Here is a 20,873-nt window from a genome sequence, read left to right as displayed (position 1 = left end):
TAGCTGATTAGAGTGTGGTACCAGGTGCCATCAATTTTGAACCTTTTCACAAGATTCTAATTTTCTGATATGATGAATTTGAGATTTTCATTTGTTGTCATTTGTAATCATCAAAATTAAACGAAATAAACATTTGAAATATATGATTTTGTATGTAATGTATGAATATAATATACAAGTTTCACTTTTTAAATGGAATTACTGAAATCAATCTACTTTTTCATGATATTCTAATTTTATGACCAGCACCTGTATTATGGATCCAGTTCTTTAATTATTCACGATTTCTAACTACAGTTTTATCTGGATGCCTTTTTTTAAATTAAATTCACATTTCAGAGTTCATCCAAAGTAGCTTTAACCCCAAAAAACACTACAAAAGGAATGAGCTGCATTCAAACACAACCATGAGTGAATCTGGTTTGAGAAACGTCCTGAAGGGACAGTTCGGTCGTTCTGAGGCGAGTTTCTGAGCGAACACCATCGATAACGTTTCCCTCGCTGCAGATCGCTTCTTCAACAGTTTAATTCAGACACGACTGACGGGCTAACCGTGGCGCCGTTTACAAACAGCTGCAGTCTCCAACATTTCAGAGCGGCTGGACGTGACCTCTGGATGCTCCAGGAAGTGCTACATCCAGCTGCTGCTGCGTATCTGTTCATAAAACAGTGTTTGCATGAACCGCTATGAAATCTGAGACTGGAGCCGTTTATATCCACTCTGGTTTCAGCTGCTTTCAGACTAGCCATTAGCTCGTCAATCCTGTGGGAGGTTCCGGGTTCAAATCTCGGACGAGCCCCCATCATTTACAGTCTGGCTCACGTGTAACAAAAAACCCAACTTATTTTAAAGAAACTAGTCGGTATAATTAGTTGAGTTGTGTAGCGCTGAATGAGTGAACATGTTTATGTCACTCAAATGAGGCAAACTGCGGTAAAGAAGCGTTTATCCAACCAAGAAATTTCACAAAAGGCATCATGAGCTGTGACAAGTTCACAAAAAGACAACAATTATATAACAAATATGATTTTTACTGTTGAGCCCTTTTAAACGGAGACATTCATTTATTTTGTTAAATTAATTTAAGAGCACATGAACGAAGCATTTCCTGTTTATTTTTGCTTCCGTTTGTTTTTTGGACTCAAACTACTTCTGCTTACTTTGTGCTAATTTATATTAAAACGTTCAGCGTGTTTTGACTTCTGGTTTTGGTAATTTAAACTATTTAAAACAAAATTCCCCTTATATCTATTTTTATATTAGCTTTTAGCTACCATTTTATGCTTTTAGCTTTCAGTTAGCTTTCTACTTCTTTTAGCTCCAGTTTTGCTAATGTTGGTATTTATTTTGCCAATTCTAGCCTTCACTCATATTTTGCTCCTTTCAGCTACTATTTTGCTAATTGTGGAACCTGTTTTGTTAGATTTAGCTAGAATTCTGCTGATTTTAGCTTGTGTTTTTAGACTTTAGCCTCTGTTTTATTGACTCAGTTTCAGCTTCTTCAGCAGATTTCAGCTTCTGTTTCGTTATTAGTAGATTTCATGCATTTAAAAAATAAAAATCAGACATGTTAGCTGGTCTTTAAATTCCTGTTGCCGTTTTTAGCAGAAATATGTTGAACTTCAGTTTGTTTCTTCTTCTCCTTTTGTTTTGGTCCTAATTTCTCCTAAGACATTTTAGCTGCTGTTTCATTCTGACTGAAGAGATTCAGCAGAAACTGAGTGATTTGGGGATCTGTAACTTCCCTTTTTTATTCCTTTATTCTTAAACCAGACTAACGTGGAACTTCTGAAAACACCAGATAGAAATCAGATTTCTTCCCTAAAATAAAAACTGAATTTTGGCAACAAACGGCAGCTTTTTCAGCCTTTAAATGAGCCGGTGTTAGTGTGACTGGTGACACAAACAGTGCTGGTTGTGTGTTAGTTTGTAAAGGTTGTCAGGCGAATCTTTGCACAGCAAACAACACAGAGGACAAAATAAGAGTCAAAGCCACACCAAACCAGAGACACGAGTCGGGACAGAGTGAAGTTACGCCGAGCATCGAGTGAGAGAAGGGGAAATGTTAAAACAGCACGGAGGCTCGGGCCAAATGAAGGAGAAGAAAAGAAAAAAAGGGCAAAACAAAAAGAGAATTCAGTTAAATACCTGATATAAAAATCAAAATACAAACTTCTTTTCCTTGAAAGCAAACCAAAAGGGAAAAAGGGAGAAGGAATGCATCAGTGTTAAAACTGGAGTTGTTTTTAAAATAGGAACCGTTTCGTCAGATTTGATGAATTTAACTCAACCATAAATGTTTATTTCACTGAGCGTTAAAAAAGCAATAAGGAAACTGTTTTCTCTTCATTTATTTCAGAATCGACTGATGTGATTTTTAAAATTAAAACATTTCTTTGTCACAAATCCCAGCAGCTCGTGTTTAAAGCTGCGGGTTCGATCGTGTCGCAGTTTTACTGCTAAACTTTTCTTAAAAAATAAAAAACATTCATATTAGCAATGATGTGCATCGGTTACAACACAGAAAACGGATCAATGCAAACAGACACATGCACCCGTGTGAGCGTGGGCGGAGACGGGCGGAGCTGGGCGGAGCCGAGCCGAGCCGCCTTACCTCTTCTGCTTGTAGGTGAGCATGGCTTCTGAGATGGGGAACTGGTGGGACACGTTGGCGCCGGCCAGATACTGAATGATCCGTGCCGCTACGTCGATGTTATCTGCAGAGAGGAAGGAGGAGGAGCATCACCGGCGAGACGTGAGACGTGTTCGCTTCCAGACTGCTGGGAAACGGTTACATTCTGATTTAAAGTGTTCCTTTGAGGCAGAGGGGTCCAGTCCTGGTCCTGGTCCTGGTCCTGGTCCTGGAGGGACTCAGTCCTGCTGGTTTCAGGTGTTTCTCTGGTCTGAATCACCTGGTTTGAAGGACTGAGTGATTAACGGGTTTCTGCAGAACCTGAAGAGCTGCTGAAGAGCAGAGAAACATCTAAAACCTGCAGGATGGTGGTCACTCCAGGACCGGGACCGGGACCAGGACCAGAACCAGAACCAGGCCCAGGCCCAGGCCCAGGCCCAGGACCAGAACCAGGACTGGACACTGATTTAAGGGATGCACGTCGCCCGTCATGTTGAGTTGAAGCCGTTTTGGTCCAACTCTCAGCTGCTTCCACGTTCAGCTCAGTCTCTGGCTGATGTCGATTAGCTGTGGCGGCCATCTTAAATTGGACTGACTCCAAACAAATCTGTTGCAGACTCAGTGATTTACCTTCTTAAGGTTAAATAAAATGGATCCACTGGCTCATAAGATGTTTTGCTAACACACACAGACCTTTGACAGCAGGGGGTTTGGTTTGAGATCTCATAACTTTATTTTTGACATTTTTATTTTATTCTGGAAATCCTACTTAAAGACTTTCCTCAACAACAAAACAAAACGTTCCTCTTTTTCTTTCTAATATGGATCCTAAAATAACCCAAAGCTCATTCCCACATGAATCTGCTGCTGGAAAACTGCAATAATCCTTCACATTCCAATGAATTAAAGAGGCAAGGATGTAAAATGTCATCAAACACACACACACACACACACATTGTACATCAGACAAAAGGCTCGTGGGTTTCTGTTCTGGTAAAATTCAAAGAAACAGGATGAAAAAAAACCAGAGGATCCCACTCGTTCTTGCATTTTTAATAATTTGATGCCTTCTCCTCTGATGTGACTCAACATGATGTGAGACGATGTAACGACTGAGGATTAAATTAGCCGAAACAAGGCTGTTGACGGGCTCGTTAGGACAGAAACGGAGATAATAGAGATTGGACTGAAAAAGCAAATTAAATATGAATTTGTGAGCGAGATAAAAATTGTTATATTTACAAAAGGCAAGTGGGTGGAAGAATAAATCAAACTAACAACTGAAGCTGCATAAAAAGCCGAAAATAAACAGGTTAAAAGACTCAATTGTCTGTTTTTCTGTTTGATTATTCCTCTGAGAGTCAAAACACTGCAGATGTTAAAAATAGGATAAACTAAAACAACTAATGAATGGATGAGCTCATGTTTTGTGCGATTTCACAGAAAAACAATCCGATTTATCTGCTTTCTGAAGCCTTTAAATCGTCAGAAGATGCATGACTCTGAGGAGACACTGTAAATCCTTCAGCCTGTGACTCCGCTCTGACCCACTTTCTGTCCCTTTCAAGTTGGCTGCACATCAGACACACCTGACGTGGGCCGCTCCGTCCTGCAGAACAGCTCCCTCCACGCCGTGTCCATGAAGATGTTGTTGAAGCGGCTGTCGAAGGACGCCACGTACTTCGCCAAGGGATGAGAACCTGCGTGTGATCACAGATAAAATAAAGAAAAGAAACAACGATCTCGACGTCGTCCATGTGGAGGGTGACACGTACCGATGGGGATCACCAGGAAACGGATGTAACTGAGCCAATCAGGCGTCTTGTTGGCCAGCTGCTCCACGAAGAACCTCAGGACGGTGCTGAGGTAACTCTGGTCGCCGGCCACCGCCACCTTTATCGTGGGCGGCGTCTGAGCGTTGCAGTTACAGCTGCAGGGGTCGAGATAAGCAGAAGCAGTGAAGAAGAGAGAGGAAAAAAAAGAAAAGAGCCAGTCTGTGGGAAATGTCAGTCAGAAGATTTATGGCCGACAGAAGAGGTGTTGCTTCAGATTACATCTTGTAATAATGTTTATTATTAAAAATAAAAACTCAGTTATATAAAATCCGACCACAGCAAACAATATGCCAGTTTTTAAATTAAAGGCCTCGTGTTCCTTGAAGGAATGCATATCGCCCGCCGTGTTTCATGCCAGAGTGTGACGTGGTTGAAGCCGTTTGGTCAAACCTTGAAAACATTATCTCATGAGTATGTGTTGTCCATCACTCTCAGCTACGACCACGTCAAATATCAGCTGAGTATCTGTAAAACTGGCGGCCATCTTGAATCAAACTGAGGTCGAGTTTAATCACAATTCTGTTTTTAATTTCTTACAAAAATCTGGACCTAATGTTGTATAAAAACTTGTTTTTTTCCATTTAATTTTCATACCCTCAGGGACAACATTAAAACTCTACAGCCGGCGAAGATGAAGATAAATCTGAGTGAAAACGTTGATTTCAGGAAGTTAAATTTCTCTGTGACGTCAGAGAAGAAACGTTCAGCTGCTTCAAGGAGAAAACTGGTTAAAGCCTCGTCTCCCAGACATCAGAGGGAACAGCCGAGCCGTCTGAGACAAACACTTCCTGACGGCCCGAATCACGTGACCACAGCGTGTGTGTGCGCGCGTGACTCACAATCTCTGGATGCGAGTGACGATGGTGTTGAAGGCGGCCTGGACGTCGGCAGCGGAGCAGGTGGAGACGATGGGCTGGCCCTGTTCGTGGAGCAGGTCGGCTACGTACTGTACGGCAACACAAGAGGGACACGATGAGAAAACGACTCACGGGGGGCGAGAGAGGCTGCAAAAACAGGAGACTCAGAAACAGAGTGAACCCCCAAACAATGAGCGAGAACTGAAGCACGTCAGGGAGTAAAACTACAATTATCATTATTATCATTAAAAGTAGCAAACGGCTGAATAAAAGCTAAAAGTAGCACAGGATGACAAAAAAGAATTGAACGGACTTTAATGTATTTCTATGGGGAAGATGTTTGTAAATAAAGGGAAACAAAAGTCTCCTGGATGAGCTGAACGTTTGGATGTATGAACAGCTAAAACAGCACAAAGATCAGTAAAAACGATCAGAAAAGTGTTGAAACGGCGTCCAGGTGACACGCCCACCTGTCCCTGCCACTCCGTGGTGTTGATGAGAATGATGCTCTCAGGCAGGCGCTCGTCTGAGATGAGGATCTGGTTCAGCTGGTCGTACACGGACTTTCTGGGAACCTTGAAGAGAAACGAGGGAGTCTGACACTGAAAATAAAATCTGCAGAGACAGAACTGTAACCTGACGCCGTCTCGTCGTGTGTGTGTGTTTACCTGCGCGATCAGCCGTGAGTCCGGGGAGCACTCGCTCTCCATGCTGCTGGTCCTGTCGCTCTGAGCCTTGGAGTTCTGTCTGTCCTTCATGGAGGTGCTGCGAGGACGTCTCTGCAGCTTATTCTCCACTTTACTGAGGGGACAGAAGAGAGCGGAGGATTCACCCGACTGGACTCAATAACTCGCTTTGTTCAAACAGATGAAGACTTAACGAGGGCTGTACTTTTCAGGGGTCATTTATAGATGTAGTGGCTGGCAGCGTACCTGGGAGACATGTGATTCTGTGACTCCGTTTTGCAGAGTTTGCCAACAGAGCTGGTGACCCGTTCGGTGCTGACATCCCAGCTGTTCACCTCCCCTGGCCCTGGTCCACTGTTCTCCGTCTCTGCCTCCTGAACCTGAAGAGGAGATGAAAAATGAGCCAAGAGAGCGTTAATGATGTTAATCCTGCTTCCCAGGAACTGCCTGCACTCTCCAAGAAAATACATTTAAGCCCTTTAATACAAAAAAAAATTAAAATCCACAGGTTTCTACGGTAAAAAAGGTCAAAATACAGAAAAGGTCAAGATTTTTTTTCAAGAAATTCAATCTTTAAAGCCATAAATATCAAAACATCATACTGAAACTGATGAATAAAAAAGTCCACCATCTTTTATTTCTTGGGTTTTACGTAACACAACTAAATAAAAATAATTCAGTCTTCAACAGGTTCTAAAATGACTCAAACAAAAACACACAACAGATTCCACCGAAGCCAAAATGTTAAATTTGTGAGTGAAAAGCCTCCGGATCAAGACCTGCTGATGAACTGATCAGCATCAGAGATAAAACCTCCAGAACAACCAGGTGTTGCTGCTGTGGAGCTGCAGGTGAGACGTTTGGAGAAAAGCAGCAAACAGCTCCTCCCAGCTGTCAGCACGGCGGTGGAGGGCTGATGGTTTGGGCTGATTCTGGAGTCAGATGTGAGGCCATCTGTCCGACCAAACAGGTGTTTTTGTTCACTTTGAGGTTAGATTTAAATAATAGTGGGTAAAAAAACAAAAAAATCTAAAAAATAACGACATCAAGGAGACAAAAAGATCTTCAGGCTGGGTGTCCTCTCTACGCTCAGTGTTTTAACCAAGACGAATTAAAACAAGCGTTTAAGAATTTTTATCTTGAGTATATGCCGTTTCCTAGAAATTATCTTCTATAAACATTTATTTATACTCAATATTTCTGTCTACTGGAAGCGAGAAATTTACTGCAGATTGAGACGTTTTAAATGATATTTTTAGAACCTTTTAGAGAACTAACGCGAGTGTCACATCGCAGCAAACCAAAGCAGTGTTTCTGTGCGTGTGTGTGTGCGTGTGTGTGTGAGGGAGGTGAACGAGCTGACGAGGAGGAGGAGGGTGGACTCAGCTGTGGATGATGATACGAGCTCAGCTCGACAGCACAGATAAAGAGTCATGGCCTCTCAGCAGGTGGCCTGGGAAACACTGCTCCTGCAGCCTCCATATTCTCTGGAGCGGAGCGCTCAGACGGCGGCCATGAGCTCACGCCGCTGGACGAGCGAGGTTAGCCCCGACGCCCCTCCTTCAGTCCTCATCAGTCAGAGTTAGACGCCTTGTTTGCTCCACTGATCCATTATGGATGAGCCTCTGCACCCCCTCGCTTCTACTCTTCATACGACACAAAAATACGGCTGGATGAAAGGAAAATGTGAAGAAGAGACTTTCTGGAGGATTCGGTTTAAACTGGAGGTACTGATCGCTGAACGGCAGCAGAACGCCTGCTAAATGCAGGAAAAATCAACAGCTACATGTAGCAAAAGGCTAGCTGAAAGCTAAAAGTAAGAAAAGACAAGTTAAGAGCAGCAAAAGGTTGGCTAAAGGTAGCAAACTGCTAACTAGAAGCTAAATGTAGCTAGCTAAAAGTTAAAAATACTAGAATGGTGGCTAAAAGAAGTAAAACACTTGATAGTTAAAAGGTAAAAACATAACCGTAACTTAGCTAAAAGTAGCAAAGGATAGCTACAATCTAAAACTATCAAAAGGCTAAAAGTAGCAAAAACCAAAACAGAAGCAGAACACTGCAGCAAATTCACAGAGAGAAATGTTTCTGATCTCCATGTCTAACTGTAAATACAGTTAAATATTTTGAAAATTTAAAAAAATGACAAAAAATAAAAACCTCCTGAAGGAGCTGAAGGTTTTATTAAATGTCTAAAATAACACAAAGTCTGTGAAACTAGTTCCATTGCAACAACAAAGAAAAGCACACAGAAAATGTTAAAAAAAAGAAAGAAATAATAGTAAAACGCTGAATCAGCGTTTACAATGATCTACGGCTGTTTGTAAAACGTACCCCAACAGTCGAGTCTGCGTTGCTGTCGTCTTGAAACCGGCCCGTTTGGACTTTACATCTGTCTACGGTCAGAAAGTCTCCGCTCTGCAGAGAAAACACATTCAGGGTTTTTCTACCAGTCAGCTTCAGTTCAAACAGAGAATAATGCAAACCGAAGCTCTCAGCATCTTCTGACATCTGCTTTCACTAATTTCAGATTCAGATCAAATACTTTTCTTTCTGGCTGTGAAACGTGTTGATGAAGCTCCGCTGCGACGCAACAAAATGGAGGGCCACATTGGCGTGAAGCGCTTTGGGCCATTCTGTGACAGGCCAAAATGGATTCCTGGGTATTTATAAACGGCTCTTCCTCTCTCGTCAGCCTCGACGTGTCTCTCGTTCTCTGCCCATCTTGTCCTAATAGGTCATAAATCTCTGAGTAGGAGCCATCCAATCTTTTCTGGGAGCACGGCAGCGTGCTGGAAAGGTCATCTGGTGACAGTTGCTATAAATACGGACCGGCGGCAGGACTTAAGTCTCATCCTCTGCCGCTGGAGGCCGCTTTGAGCTCAAACAGCTGAACCACAGTAACCACAGTAAGCAGGTCTAAGACGTCAGCGTGATAAACTTACAGGACATGTCGATTCTTTCTGCTGGCTCTTCTGGCTGTGGATGCTGCCGATCTCCGTCTGCGAGCTCGAGTGAGACATCCCTTCAAAGAACGGCCTAAAAAACAAAAACACAGTTTGAAACGATGAAACCAGAACTGAAGAAAAAAAAAGTAAACGTCACAGAAAGATTTACAGATGAGAATTAATAATATCCATAAACTTTAACAGACGTTTACAATAAATAAACACAACTGGAGTCAGCTGGAGCTGCAGTGACACAGTCTCCATATTAAATCAGATCTTAGCCCAATACTTAAAAATGTTGATTAACATGTCGCTCAGAGATGAAATAAACTAAACTAATTTCATTTTTCATCGACTCGGAGCCAGAAGAAACAGAAGTTTGTGAATCGGTACGTGGTAAAACACCAAAAGCTCAGAGAAAAACTGTAAATTAATGCAAAAACATGGCATCCATTAGAGGAAAATGACCGTAAACTTCATATAAAACAGCTTCTTGGAGGAGATCTGTAATCGAGTCAGTTCTCCTAAATATAACCACCAACAGGCTCAGAATATGGCAGCTATAAAGCAGGATTTCTAAAGAATGTTACCCAAATGTTAGTTTTATTGGTAAATATGGTTCAGCAAACTTTTAAATTAAAAAGGTTCACTTATTCTTTCCTAACTTTTAAATCAATAATAGATTTTTTTATGTTTAAACTCTAACATCATTATGAACACTTTATGTTTTTATTTCTTAATATTCATTTATTAAGTATTAAAAGATCATTTATAACTACAACGGAAGTATTAGAGCCAGGCAGAAGAGAAAAAAAGAAGGAGTTTTATTTTAAGCTGCGAGAATAAAGAGTAAATATTTGTTTGTTTCATTTGTTATTAGGATATTATTGTATCTGACAGTCATGGGAGAACTTTAACAACTGAATAAGGTGCAATTACAACCATTCTGTCTGTCTGTGTTCAAGATTACTCAAAAAGTTCTGAACAGATTTCGATGAAATGTTCAGGAAACGTCAAACAAGGAAAAAGGGATGACAGTTCGAGCTGATCAAAGGTCAAAGGTCAAAGGTCACAGATCAGCCCGTGGATAACAGGAATGTCAAACTGCACGGCTGGACACCTTCATGGGTCAAAGATGATGCCTGTTGATTTTAGGGTTCATGGGGTCAAAGGTCAAAGGTGACCACTGTGTTAAAACCCGTCTCTGCTCCTACATGTGACCCTTTAGTTCCGGTTGTGTCCATCTGTCTGTCAGCAAAGATCAGGTTAAAACTGATGAACAGATCTGGATGAAATGTTGGAGTTGTTCTGGTTCTGATCCGGATTCTGATCTGGATTGCCCCAGTTTTTAATCCCCCTGTGGCCTTCGTGGAGGTTTGTGTCTCTGAGTGATTCTAGTTTGTTTATAAAAACGTAACTTTCTCTTAATAAACTTGTGACTTTTTATCCCCTCATTTAAATTTACACTTTAATCTGAAAACTTGGATAAAAACTCTTCCTCCTCATTGTTTCCTAGGGAGCTCGAAAACTCGGAGCAGAACGGTTCTGTAGGAACATACTTGAGTTTGGGTTTGGGCGTGCTCAGCACGCTGTCGTTGTCGTCGATCTCCGGCCCGCTGTCGCTCTGGTTGTACACCTCCAGACTGTCGTAGAGCAAGTCCAGGTCCTCCTCCACCTCCTGGGTCTGATCCACCGGGTCAGAGTCCAGAACCTGTCAGACAGGGTAAACAGCACGCTCTGATCACTGCAGGAAGGACATTTCTTCACTTAATGGTTGCCACATCTGAACTAATGGAGAATAAAGACTTCGCTCTGATCGGGGTAATTATAGATGCATCGTAGGAACCACACACAGGCAAATCTGTGGACTAATCAGGTGATTAATGCCACGCCGGTGGGGTGCTCCTCCTGCCGGGGTATTTATAGAGCGGCAGCCCTGCACATCGCCTCGCCACAAGGAGGAGATTAGTGACAGGAAACGTGAGAAAAGATCACCGCGCCACCTGGAGCTTCCAGAGCCATCCAGAAAAATACAGGACTGATTGTCTGGAGGCTGATGTGAGACAAAAATCACCGACACACGGCTCACGTTACAATAACATCTGCAGCAAGTCGAAGGTGTTCGACTCAGTTTGAGACTCTTTACTTCCTTCAAGCTGTAATTTGTAGAAAGTGTGAAACAACAGAAACAAGAAGAACAAGTTGTTTCCATTTAAAGCCGACAGAGTTTAATCCAACAGCCTAAAACAGGCCGGTGTTAACGGACATTTAAATGTTACTCAACACAACTGACCTGATTCCAAGCCAACAAAAAACAGAGCTAACTAAAACCTGAAGCAGCAGAAGACGACAAATAGAGCCAGCATGTGAAACAGATTTAAAATAGAACAAAGTTTTTAAGGATTTGAAGAGAGAGAGATGCATTTCTATAGGGGAAATATTTGTAAATAAAAGGTAAATATTTTAAAAAGCATAAAAGTTATTAAAACCAAAAGTCCCAGCATTAATCTGCTGAATGAGCCGAAGGTTTTGATCTATGAACGACTAAAATAACAGAAAGTCTGCAGGTAAAACAACAAAAAAAGGAAAATAAGAATCAGCTAAACTACTTAAGAAAAAAAAGCACAATAATTATGACGTTTAGGGAGCAGTCAGTGGATTCTTCTGTGAATGGAAGCGAATGAATCAAACATCCACGAGCACAGAAGTAATAAAGCCGCTCTGGTTGCTTGCGTCCTGTCAGGGACACATTAGCATCGACGCAGCAATATGCTGCTCACAGTCAATACCGAGATTAGGTTCTGCTGCCCCAAAGGCAATTTAATAACTTCAGGTGTCAGGGGAGACTTCATAACGGAGGGGAGCAGAGAGAAGGACGAGATGTTCTGATGGCTTACCTCGTCTGTAACTTTGAACCTCTTCAGCAAAGCCACAAATTTCTGTTTAAAGTTTGGTTGCTGTAACAAGAAGCAGAAAAGCTCATGTGGTTATGATGTCAGGACTGGATTACTCATTTCATGTAAAGCCCATTAAAATCAGTCCAGCGAGCCCACAGCGGTCATTTACATGCTCATTCACTCCGTCCTAATGGATCACGCCGTGTTCTTTCTCTTAAAAGCTTGTGTAAGAGTGCGCACGGGTCTCGGCTGTTCTCGGTCAATGATTGGCGAGCACGGAGCCCAGCGGGGCAGAACTAACCCGGGTGATGGAGGTGGTTCTGATCATCTTCCTGCGGGGCTTTTTGGGCTTCCTGACCTCGTCGTCTTCGTCATAAATGTCCTGAAATCAAATGAAACTCAAATCAGACAAACAAAACGATCCTCTCAAATACGAACAACTGCATTTTCTTTAAACTGAGAAGCTAAAAGAAGCAGAACACGAGCTAAAAACAAAAGCAGAAAGAGGCTAGCTAAAAGCAACAAAATAGCAAAACAGTAGTTCAAAGCTAAAAGTATCATAAGAAGATAAAGTTTTTAAAGGAACTGAACAGATCTCCATGTGTTTCTATGGGGAAAGTGTTTACAAAAAAATAAATATTTTAAAATGTATAAAAGTTACAAGAACCAAAAGTCAGAGCAGCCATTTCCTGAATGAGCCGAAGGTTTTGATCTATGAACAGCTAAAATAGCAGAAAGTTTGCAGAAGCAGTTTGCCAAAAAATAAAAAAAAAACAGGAAAATAACATTTTCAAACAATAATATTATCAAACAAACTGGATTAAAGACATTTATTATTAGTTTTTTTAATCATAAGAGAAATTTATCCATATACTATATTTGTTCAGCTGGACAAAATCTTGTAAATGTTATTATTTCAAACATGTAGAGTAGATGCCATGGCCCAGTCTGGAGGCTCGTCGGGTTCTGGCCCGTTCCGGCACCAACCTGGGCATGAACTGCGTCATCGCTGGCCTCCTGCTCCGAGGAGTAGCTGTCGTCATCGTCCTCTGAATCATTGTCCATGTCCGGGGAGCGGTCTGAGGAAGAGCAGGCACGAGTCAAAAAGTCTTCTTTTTCAAACCGGACCGGAATAAAACAGAACCGGGCCGCAGAGAACCTGAACTCAGAGACTGATGACTGAGGGAACGGGTTCTGATGGAGCTTAATGGTCCGTGCTGAATCCTGATGGTTCTTTTAGGAAATGTTCTTTATATTCAACCAACTGAACACGAGTTAAAACACATATTCTGCTTTTAGGAGGAAGCCAAAGGCGGCCATGTTGCCTGACTGAAGTTAAATCTTTATACATATTTATCGCTCTCAGCCAAAGGTAAAACAGGAATAATGTCTGTGTTTGTTGTTGTTTTTCTCTCTCCTTCTGGTTGATTTTACTTATTTTAACATCAGAATTAATCTTTGTATAATTTTTGATGTTTTATTATTCATGAAAAGTGTTCCCTCAGCCTCTTTAGTTCCAACATCTTTGTTTTTTAATCCTTTTCCAACTCAAACGAACTTCTGTTTTTTGGTTTTATCTGGTGTAAATCACTTTGTGTGTGAAATAAATAAAGTTTGACTGATTGCGTAAGCAAAATATCTCATGAACCGTTCGACTGATTCGAAGGAAGCTCAGAATGATGAACGTCTACGACTGAATAACTTCGGGAGTCAACCCAATTCAATATGGCCGCCACAGCTAAACACCCTTAGCAAACAGAACGGCTCTAACTCAGTCAGTTTTACAGCGATGGAGCTAAAGTTTGGTTTGGTAGTCGCTGAGAGTCATCCTCGGCACGTACGCTGAGCTTTTTCATTTTCAAAGTTTGACCAAAACAACTCGGGCGATGTGTATTCCCTAAATGAACCGTATTCCTTTAATTGTTCAGTTTTTCTGTAAATATTTATTTAAAACTACCCATCAGAACAAACAAGTGTCAGAAATTCTGGTTTTTCCTGTTAAAGCAAGTAATTCTGTCCAACATTTGAGCTCTAAAACGACAAAATTTGGATTTTGTTTTTCCTTTTAATGCCAATATTTTTGCTGTCATTCCTAAAAAATAAAAATACAGACTTTACTCGTTTTATCAGGTGACTCAGATCAACCTTCTGCCTGTGTTTTATTTGGTGGGACAAATGATGATAAAGACAAACATGTTTTCGACCCTCCTTCCCTCTGAGTGACACCAGTTTGATATTTGCTGGATGAGCTCATCTGTTTTGTTTGAGCAGCCTTCTTAATGACATCCAGAACAGCAACGGATCACAGCAGATATCAGCCCCCACCCCACCATCTTTACCCAGAACTGGAGCAGTGTAAGGTAATAGCCCCTACATCTGTTCGACTCTCCAATCAACATTAGAGCCATAGCTGAGGAGAATAACATATCCCTGGCAATGGGACGGCCTGGGATTAATGCTGTTCTCGGTTGGGAAATCTGAGCCGAGTGGAAGGAGGGAGGCCACGGCTGGGTTCGGTTCTGGGGTGATGGCTGAGACGATGGGAAGGATTCGGCGCCCACCTGAGGTTTTGATCTTGCGGCCGGCCTGTCCGCTCCCATCCTCGTGGTCGATGGGCTGGCTGGACAGAGAGAACACGTTGATCTCCGCCACGCGCACCGGAGCCTCCTTCACGTTGCTATGGAGACCCAGAATCTGTCCCCCGTCTGTTGGGTGCTGCATCACCTGAGCGCAGTTCAGCACAGACACCAGGAATCAGAGTTTACAGAAGAAGCCGTCTGTCAGCTGATGTGTACAGCGTCCTTTCTTTAACCTCGCTTCCAACACCTTTCTAACAATACCCTCCCCCTGAGAAAACAACAACAGGAAGGTTGATGCAACATCCATCCTCCTCCATCTGCAATGCCATCATGTCTGCTATTATTCCCCTATCAGAGGTTCTGAAGAGGCTCGATGAAGCACAATGAAATGCAAAAAACACTGCAAGGAGTTCCCAAAATGCCTGGAAATATTCCCTCGTATTTCCCAAGCGTTCCTTTCTTTTTCTTCTTCTTGGTGACTTCTCAAAATTTTAATCACCAATTAGTTTCCAACAGTTGCAGCCAAGTGAGAAACTGGCTTTAACGTTTTTAACAAACGAACAGATGAGAAGAATCGTCTCCACCCGAAGCCATTTCTGAACTAAAAGAGATTAAAACGACCTCAGAGATCCAAGAACTGATTCATTCTGTAAAATCTGGACGCCTTAATGAGCCGAGCCAATCTGCACGTATCATATCAGTGAAACACAGATTAAATAAACCGTTTTGAATCTCTGTCTGGGGGGAGGGGATGACTCTGAATGTTTCAGTTGGTAAATAGCTGTTCGGGGCGCAGGCTCGTTTCGCTCCGACGCTGGCAGGGGGTGCACTCGAACGCCCCGTGAGCGACTTCCTCCCACACGACGCTTCGATTTGTTTCAGAGCGTTTACACCACATGACAATTACCCGACAGGATGCAATAATGGACAATTTAGCTTTTTTTTTTTTTTTTTTTTGTCCAAAGAGGTATGTGGGCTGTTTCTGAAACAGCGCAGCAGCTGAGTGGCGTTTTAAAACACAATAACAGCATTACTCTTGTTTTCAGACGTCAGTCAAGTCCTGTCCCGGGGCTGCCGCAGGAAAAGAACTTCAGCTGCTGTAATTAGAAAAGGAGCGATAGCACCTGAGTTACTCCAAATGAAGATGACGCAGAAAATGAATGTTTAAAAGCCCACCTTTTATCTCCATCTCTTCCAAAGCAAAACAGCAAACTAATTATATCCACAGACGGATTTGTATTGATCTGCATCTGCTCTGTGAAGCCAAATTTCCAACCATCAATCATCAAATCGTTGGCAGGCAGAAAAACGAGCCTGTTCAGGGTATCGAGGGGAGGAAAAAATAAAACATGCATGCTGCATGTCCAGCTGAGGCTGGAGAGTAACAGGAAAGTCATATTTCTACTTTAAGAAACAAACACGCAGCAGCAGCTGACTCCAGGAAAGTGTATACGAAGGAACCGACAGATGGTCTGTAATTTCACACGGCACTGAGTGATGAAAATGAATCACAGGAGCCTGGTACCCAAAACACGGCCGCCGTGCTATTCACCGTCAGAGAGGAATGCAATCAAAATGAGAAACGGCCGACAGGAAACAAGTGAGACGTACCTCGGCCATATTGATGACTCCGACAGCCAAGGTTTTGTAGCCCAGGATGGTCCGGTTTTTGTAACGTTTCCGTCTCTGCAGCATAATCTGCAGCCTGTTGGCGTCCCTCTTCAGGAAGTGAGGGTACTGAGAAGAATCATGGAAAAAACAAGAAGTCTTTTTAATACATTTCATCTGTTTTAGAAGCCTGTAAAAAGGAATAATAAACAAAAACAATTTCACTGAACGTTTACAATTCAAAGAAGCAAATTAAATAAAAAAAACATAAATAAAATGCAAGTTCCCCTATCCAGAACCTGTATTTTGATTTAGATCATTCTTCTGACGGACTTCAGGAACTTCAGTGCGTAAAAACGTGACTGTTTGTCTCCACCACAGCGAACTATTAAAGCTTTCACACATTTTCCAGCCGAGGCCTTTAAAGATCCCGGAGGAGACCTTCCTTCGGTCGAGGCGGTCTGAAGTCAGACAAGCAGCTTAAACTGTTCTGGACAGAAAACTGAGTTTGTAAGGATCACGACTCGAGATGCACCAACTAAATTTAGTTCAGGTGTTTGTCCTTCCTGCCAACTGTTCCCAGACTAAAACTCTTGAATAGTTTGAATGAAGTTGCAGTTTTCTCTTCTTGTTCAGATTTCGGTTGTAAAACTCAAACCTGCACATTTCCATTTTGTCCAAAGATACCACAATTTGAAAGACATAAAATAGTATTTTAGCACCAACAAAGTTAATCCTAGAGAGCTTTTTTCCCCGTTTCTAAAAGACACGAGGTTCAGAAACTGTTCATCAGTCGTAAATGCTTTCAGTTCAGCCTAACGCTTCGGCTTTCGTCCTCCAGGTCAAGCTGTCACGGTAATGTGCAAAGACTGGAGAGAAAACGGGTCAAAAAGCAGCCCAAGATCCTCAAAATCCTCCTCAACCCCACTGTAAAGACTGCCAGGAAGTATGACAACTTGAGAGGTAGAGGTTATTAATAAATGACTCAGAATCAGTCAGATTTCATATCTGCCTACACCCCTGAATGTTTCTTTACACCTTTATTCTAGAAAAAAGAACAGCAGCAAATATAAAAGTAGCATCAGGATGGATAAAAGCTGCAGCCATATCTGTGTGAGAATTCACAGAAAGACGTTGGAGGACTTGCCTGCAGCGAGAACGTGAGCTCCAAGTCCGTCTCCATCAGTCCGCTGGGAGGGAGGACGTACTCATTGGATCTGAGGAGACGCTTTGAACCCTGCGGGACAAAAACAGAGAAAAGGCTTGTTTTTACTGAGAGCTTAACAAGGCAGAAGTGGAACTGGAACAAAATGATCACTGAGCAATGCATGGCTGATTTCCACTGTCTCACATCGCTGTGTAACGATGTAAAATCGATGTAAAATCGATGTAAAATGGCTAAACGGGATCAGGTCTTAGGCCTGTTTGACTCACACATTCACACCTAAAGGTTTCCTGGAACAAACCGTCCCTCTGCTCTATAACAGACCAAAGGATCTGAACAATAAGATACTTTTATAAAGATTTACAGGAAGAAGGACAGCAGCTTTTATGTTCAATGATGCTGCCAAAAATCTCAGGAACAATGAGACAAATTCAGTCTGAATACCAAACACTGAAGAATCTGCAGAAATTTACTGAAGAGTGAACTGTTTACTGAGTTGTCAAAGTTTAAACAAGCAGAACGGAAGCTAAAATAAGAAAACCCACAGCTAAAAGGTAAAATTAGCAAAACTGTAGCTACAAACTAAAACAAATAAAACCAAAGCTAAAGTGAACAAAAATACTGCTAAAACTAAATGTAGTAAAACCATGGCTAAAAGCTAATGGTAGCTAATCTGTTACTAAAGCTTAACGTAACTAAACAGTAGTTAAAAGCTAAAATTAGCAAAACTAACTACTGAATGAAGTCAGCAAAACTGTAGCTGAAAGGTCAAATTAGCAAGAAAGTAGCTAAAAAGAAGCATAAAAGGACAAAAACAGAGTCAGCAGCTGAAGAAGATTTTAGAGAAGAAGGTTTCTGAAGGAACTGAAATCATCTTCATGTGTTTCTTTGGGGACATTTTTGTAAATAATATGTAAAAGTCACAAATACGAAACGTCACAGGACATTATTCTCAGACGTTTTGACACATCAGTGGTTAAAGTAGCACAGAGAATGTGGAGTAGTTTGATTTTTACTGAATCAGCGTTCAGGTTTCTGCTGCTGCCTGAAACCACATTTAGATCTGTTGCTTGTGATTCTGTGACCCGGTTGAGAAGGGATTACAGGCGGTCTGCTCAAATAGAAGGTGATCAGGTGTCCCCAGGTGACCTCTCCTCTCAGCCTGTCAGGGGAATAAGTCTGCAGTTTTACCGTCAACTCACCTTTCTGAGAATTTCACAGCGAGCTGTGAGACGGTGGCAGACGGCAGCTGTTAACACGTCTCATCAACAGCTGTGGCAGAAAAAGTTCACAAATCCTCTAAACTTAGTTCAGGTGTTTGTTTCACCTACCGACTGAGACTTAATGAAGAAATCACACTCCTTGTAGGAATGCACATCACCTGCCACCTTTTCCATGCCAGTTTTGAATTAAGATCATTTTGTGTTGAGAAAGGACAAAGTTTTAATTGTTTTTGTCAAAGTTTTAAATTAAAATCAGTAAACTGATTGTAGCTGTTGATGTGCATTCAGAGATTACGTTCAGGAAATTTCATTAAAAACCGTCACTGGTTTGTGGGATATTTAGCTAACATGCACAAACACAGATGCAGCCAGAAACATTATCACCTTATTGGCGGGTGATAAAGACATTTGGTTAGTTTGGCATTGGAAGTAAAACCAATTACAATCAACACGAGACACTAACTGGATCGTCCAACAAAAAATAACCTTCATATCAGCGAGCCTTGGTGCTCTAAAATTTTATCTACGTGTAAATTAAATACAATCCTGACCTAAGGTTTCATAACTTGCTTAAATGTCCCATATTTTATGGTTTAACGTCATGTTTTATCCAGTAGACACCCTGTAAAAAGTGAGGTTAGGCATCAGCAGGTTAACTAGAGAAGGATCAGAACAATTCGGCAATAATGCCATTAACTGGTCAGAGAAATACAAAACATGGTCTGTGCGGCCTCATAGCGCCCCTACCAGCTCACCTAATCCCCGATGCTCATTGTGGTGCCATGTCTTTAACAACTAAGACAAATGTAAACAGCCACTGGGAGGGAGGGGAACTCTCTGGATCGGACCAAACCTCAACAAAGACGCCTTGTTTGCGGTCTTTTCTCATGCTCCGAGACCGGTACAAAAACCCAAGGTACAAAACCCAAGCATGTCTCCAGCACATTAACAATCCAGAATCTTGGCAGGAAAAGCCGGTGCTCAATGTTCTTCAGTCCCCACCACAGCTCCCCCCACTGTCTTTCTGGGGCCAAACGGGGAGAGGGGGCGGGGAGGATCCTTTGCCAAGATCTGTAAGCCCGTGGGAAAAAGAGGTCAGTGTCACACTTCCTCTAAAGGTTACCTTTATAAACGCATTACGTTGCCTAAATTGAATCCCGTGTTTGGAGCAAAGACAGGAAGTGACTTTGTGCCGGAACAAGAGCTTCATGTGCAGTTATTCCAGATATTATTCCTTAAATTCCCGAAAATGACAAGAAGTATCGGCAAGCTGTTCTAGGCAAACACTACTTTACCTGGGTAGATGGTATTAATGTAATTTAATGTACTGTAATGCAAATATATAGTTTATAATATTGGTTTATATTAGTAATACATTAAACTGAGGCGTGCAAGAAACTGCAACAGGTTGGTTTAAACAGGCCTAACTTCAATAAAATCTAAATTCCCATTATCCGCTCTGTTGTGGTTTGGGAGACCATCATTATAAGGGATGCGTGTCCATGCAGGCCACTTAACCTGATCCGACCCGGAGAGAGGTCAGATCCAGCCGCTGACTGAGCCCAGAAGCAAACTAATGCAGCAATTAAGGTTTGCCATTCTCCATGCACAAACAAACCCCTGATATTCCTGTCATCTTTCCAGCTGGTTTCTTCACCTCCCCTTCATGTGTCCCTGCTCTTCTTCACCAAACCTGCTGGAAATAAAATTTAATGCTCCAGTTCCGGAGCTGTGGCGTGAGCAGAGCTTTGCTCAGCTGTCCTCGGGGCAGCTCAGCAGAAATGGGGAGATTTCACACTCCAGAGGCAGCGGAGCTCATGGATACAACCACACTTGGTTGGCTGTTTCCACCGAGGGAGGACGGCTCGTTTCCATTTCAGTTGGATTGTCTGATTTAGCATAAAACTGTAATTAGTTATCATAATGACAAACATATGGTCAAATATGAGTTTCAGAATAAGAACTTTATCTCAGTCCTTCAATATCAACACCTCTCAAATGAGAGATTATATTTTAAGATTTGGGCAAAACGACTACAGCTTCGATATAAAAGAACAAACAAGTCCAAATCATAAAACCAAATCAGATCCAGGTTCAAATCCAATTACAGTTAATTCATCCCTATTTAATACTCCAACATATACATTCCCTTATCTATTCATGGACGCCAGAGTTTGGTGTTCTCACTGTTCTCAGATCCATCTCAGAATCAGCTCTTTCAGAACATGAAATCCCTCGTCTTCAACAACTGCTTCCAGGCTCACTGCTGGCCGTGTCATTTACAACTGTGAGGTCTGATTTTAGTCTGCGGGCACGCTTCCAACACCGTGACAGATCAGTCTGCTATATGATGTGACGCAGCATCGCTCGGCTGTGGGCTGGGAGACTCTTGGATGAGTTTAAGTATCTTGGAGTCTGAAGGAAATGGAACGGGGGGGGGGGGGG

At 42.1% G+C, this 20,873-nt stretch overlaps 1 protein-coding gene across 2 annotated transcripts in view; it reads right to left on the bottom strand.

The window, feature by feature from the left end:
• The window catches only part of zmp:0000000755 (phosphofurin acidic cluster sorting protein 2), a 52,854-nt gene that overhangs the window by 7,147 nt on the left and 24,834 nt on the right, over positions 1-20,873 (bottom strand). Inside the window, exons 3-19 of one of the 2 annotated variants that reach the window (XM_017424338.3) lie at positions 17,188-17,277; positions 16,044-16,169; positions 14,415-14,577; positions 12,841-12,932; positions 12,155-12,235; positions 11,854-11,913; positions 10,516-10,667; positions 8,954-9,047; positions 8,343-8,426; positions 6,258-6,391; positions 5,994-6,126; positions 5,796-5,900; positions 5,308-5,414; positions 4,409-4,563; positions 4,223-4,333; positions 2,616-2,718; positions 2,150-2,182 (exon numbers count right to left, since the gene is read on the bottom strand). In XM_017424338.3, the coding sequence (XP_017279827.1) occupies positions 2,150-2,182; positions 2,616-2,718; positions 4,223-4,333; positions 4,409-4,563; positions 5,308-5,414; positions 5,796-5,900; positions 5,994-6,126; positions 6,258-6,391; positions 8,343-8,426; positions 8,954-9,047; positions 10,516-10,667; positions 11,854-11,913; positions 12,155-12,235; positions 12,841-12,932; positions 14,415-14,577; positions 16,044-16,169; positions 17,188-17,277 (1,823 nt within the window). The remainder of the gene's footprint in view (positions 1-2,149; positions 2,183-2,615; positions 2,719-4,222; positions 4,334-4,408; positions 4,564-5,307; positions 5,415-5,795; positions 5,901-5,993; positions 6,127-6,257; positions 6,392-8,342; positions 8,427-8,953; positions 9,048-10,515; positions 10,668-11,853; positions 11,914-12,154; positions 12,236-12,840; positions 12,933-14,414; positions 14,578-16,043; positions 16,170-17,187; positions 17,278-20,873) is intronic. The other variant, XM_017424339.3, reaches the window with a different exon arrangement.

Source organism: Kryptolebias marmoratus, linkage group LG22 (genome assembly GCF_001649575.2).
Source record: "Kryptolebias marmoratus isolate JLee-2015 linkage group LG22, ASM164957v2, whole genome shotgun sequence".
Lineage (NCBI taxonomy): Eukaryota > Metazoa > Chordata > Actinopteri > Cyprinodontiformes > Rivulidae > Kryptolebias > Kryptolebias marmoratus.
This window is presented reverse-complemented; position numbering and strand designations above follow the sequence as displayed.